General features: G+C 57.4%; 1 protein-coding gene across 1 annotated transcript; it reads right to left on the minus strand.

The window, feature by feature from the left end:
* Positions 1 to 721: 721 nt before the first annotated feature.
* On the minus strand, positions 722 to 1,831 carry CSUI_001817 (uncharacterized protein; the record flags this gene model as incomplete). The annotated part of the gene is made up of 2 exons (XM_068062020.1): positions 1,285 to 1,831; positions 722 to 920 (listed from the first exon to the last, which is right to left on the minus strand). Coding segments are annotated over exons 1-2 (414 nt in total), but the record flags the coding sequence as incomplete, so codon positions are not given.
* Between the last annotated feature and the right edge of the window lie 30 nt (positions 1,832 to 1,861).

A 1,861-nucleotide genomic window follows, 5' to 3' on the forward strand; every position in this document is an offset into this window, starting at 1 on the left:
TACCACCCCTGTGCACCCCCACAGACGCGGCTGCCAAGCATGGACCGCTCGGCGCGCCCGACCCTCACTCGGCATTGTCAGTCTCGCACTTATGGTTACCGGATAGTCCGACTACGGCTCAGGGATCTCGACTAGTTGTTACTGTTGCTGCCTGGGCACCGCACGGGCTTCTCACTTGCTGCGATGAGATTTTGAAACGACTTAGCTTGTAGCATCATCGTGCACACATTCCTACTCGCGTTGCTACCGCGAGTAAGCACCGCGGCAACTCCTATCCTGCGACAAACGTCGAGCTCTGGGTTGCGAACACCCTAAACTCCATTGGTAGTAGTGATTCTTACCTGGCGTAACGTTGCGTACAGTAGGCTTGTACCTGGATTCTCTAGAGCAAAGCGAGAGTAGCTTCGATAAAGGTGTAACACGAGAATGATTGTCAACACGAGGTCCGGGTCTCCACTGTAGTTTTTCATCAGCTAAGTGTGCGTGAGGTGTCAGGAGGCCGTCTCTCGGCGAGTAATGTGTCTGGCTTAACCGATGCTACCGTCCCCCGCCAAGGGGCACTCCGCAGCATAGGACGGAGCGTGGGGCTTTCACTCTTCACCTAAGAAGGCGTCCTTTGGCTGCTGTATAATTCATCAACCCCCCCCTCGGTGACGGATGAGTGCCACTCAGGCCAACTATCCACGCTTCAGACAGAAATGCTATTCCAACACGGGCAACTCACGCATTCAGCATTGTCAGCAAGCCTCCTAGATGCAGCTGGACCTGTCACAACCGCCTGGCTCCGTCTTGCGCCGAACACGGCTGTTCTGCACTTCCACAACGCCATCGCCGAAAAGAAGAGCCCGGCAGCAGCACCAACGACGGCCACCAACTTCCCAGGACGGGACAGTGGCCGGCTTTTCCTGCTGGTTGGGGCGCTGCGCGAATACGCAATCACAGGAGGCAGAGTCCCCCTCAAGAGAGTACATGATGGTAGACTGGCGCAACCACGACTAAGACACGGCGGCAAACAAAACTTCGACGTCGTCTGCTAGTCGGTGACCCAGGCCCCTAGCCGCCGCTGCATGTTCAAAGCATCTGGGCTAGGCGTTTTCTCTGTTAGCCCCGAGGCACAGCGGGGCCTCCACTTCGCGAAGAAGAGCAGGGTGTGCGCACGCACTGCATCGAGAGTGACTCCACGAAAGTGAGGACTCCCGCCTCCTGACTAAAGAAATTCAAGGTACTCACCGCTTCGGGCTCTAACTCCCGCACGGTTCAAGCAGACCCGGCTGCGCGTCTTACCGGCTGTTCTTTCGTCTCACAACAGCGGTTCGGGGCTCCGGCTCGTCCTCCGGCACGTGAGCAGCCGGGGAGCCCGCCCGGAAGGCTGTTCTTGCAGGTGCACGTGCTGCCGAAACGCACACAATTGCATCATTTTGAGTTTGAGCTTCAAAGCGCAGCGGGCCCGCGGTGGCCCACAAAGCGCCGAGAAGGAGAAATACGGCAGCTGTCTTCATTGGGGAGACAAGAAACGTGAAAGCCGGGTCAAAGGGAAGAGAACGATGCGCACTCAACACTATCGGTTTTGTTGCCGATGTATGATTTTTCAATGTCAGGCTGCTTGCTTTCCTGTCGGAGAGCGTGCCGCAACGATGAGAGCCGTCAGACGTCCCGGTCTTTCGCAAACCCTAAAGGCATGCACCAATAGCCAGCCAGCCACCTTGCGGAAACCGTCGCCGGCAGCTTTGCGGGGAGCCGGGAACCAGTCCCCGCTGCTCGCCGGTGGTGAGTCGGCCCTGTCGTCCTGCGGAGCGACACGTAAGAAGTGATGTGCGAGAGAGGAACATAAGTTCCTCTCAGAGAAATGTGTTTGTGAGCT

This window comes from Cystoisospora suis, assembly GCF_002600585.1.
Source record: "Cystoisospora suis strain Wien I chromosome Unknown contig_725, whole genome shotgun sequence".
In the NCBI taxonomy this organism is placed as follows: Eukaryota; Apicomplexa; class Conoidasida; order Eucoccidiorida; family Sarcocystidae; genus Cystoisospora; species Cystoisospora suis.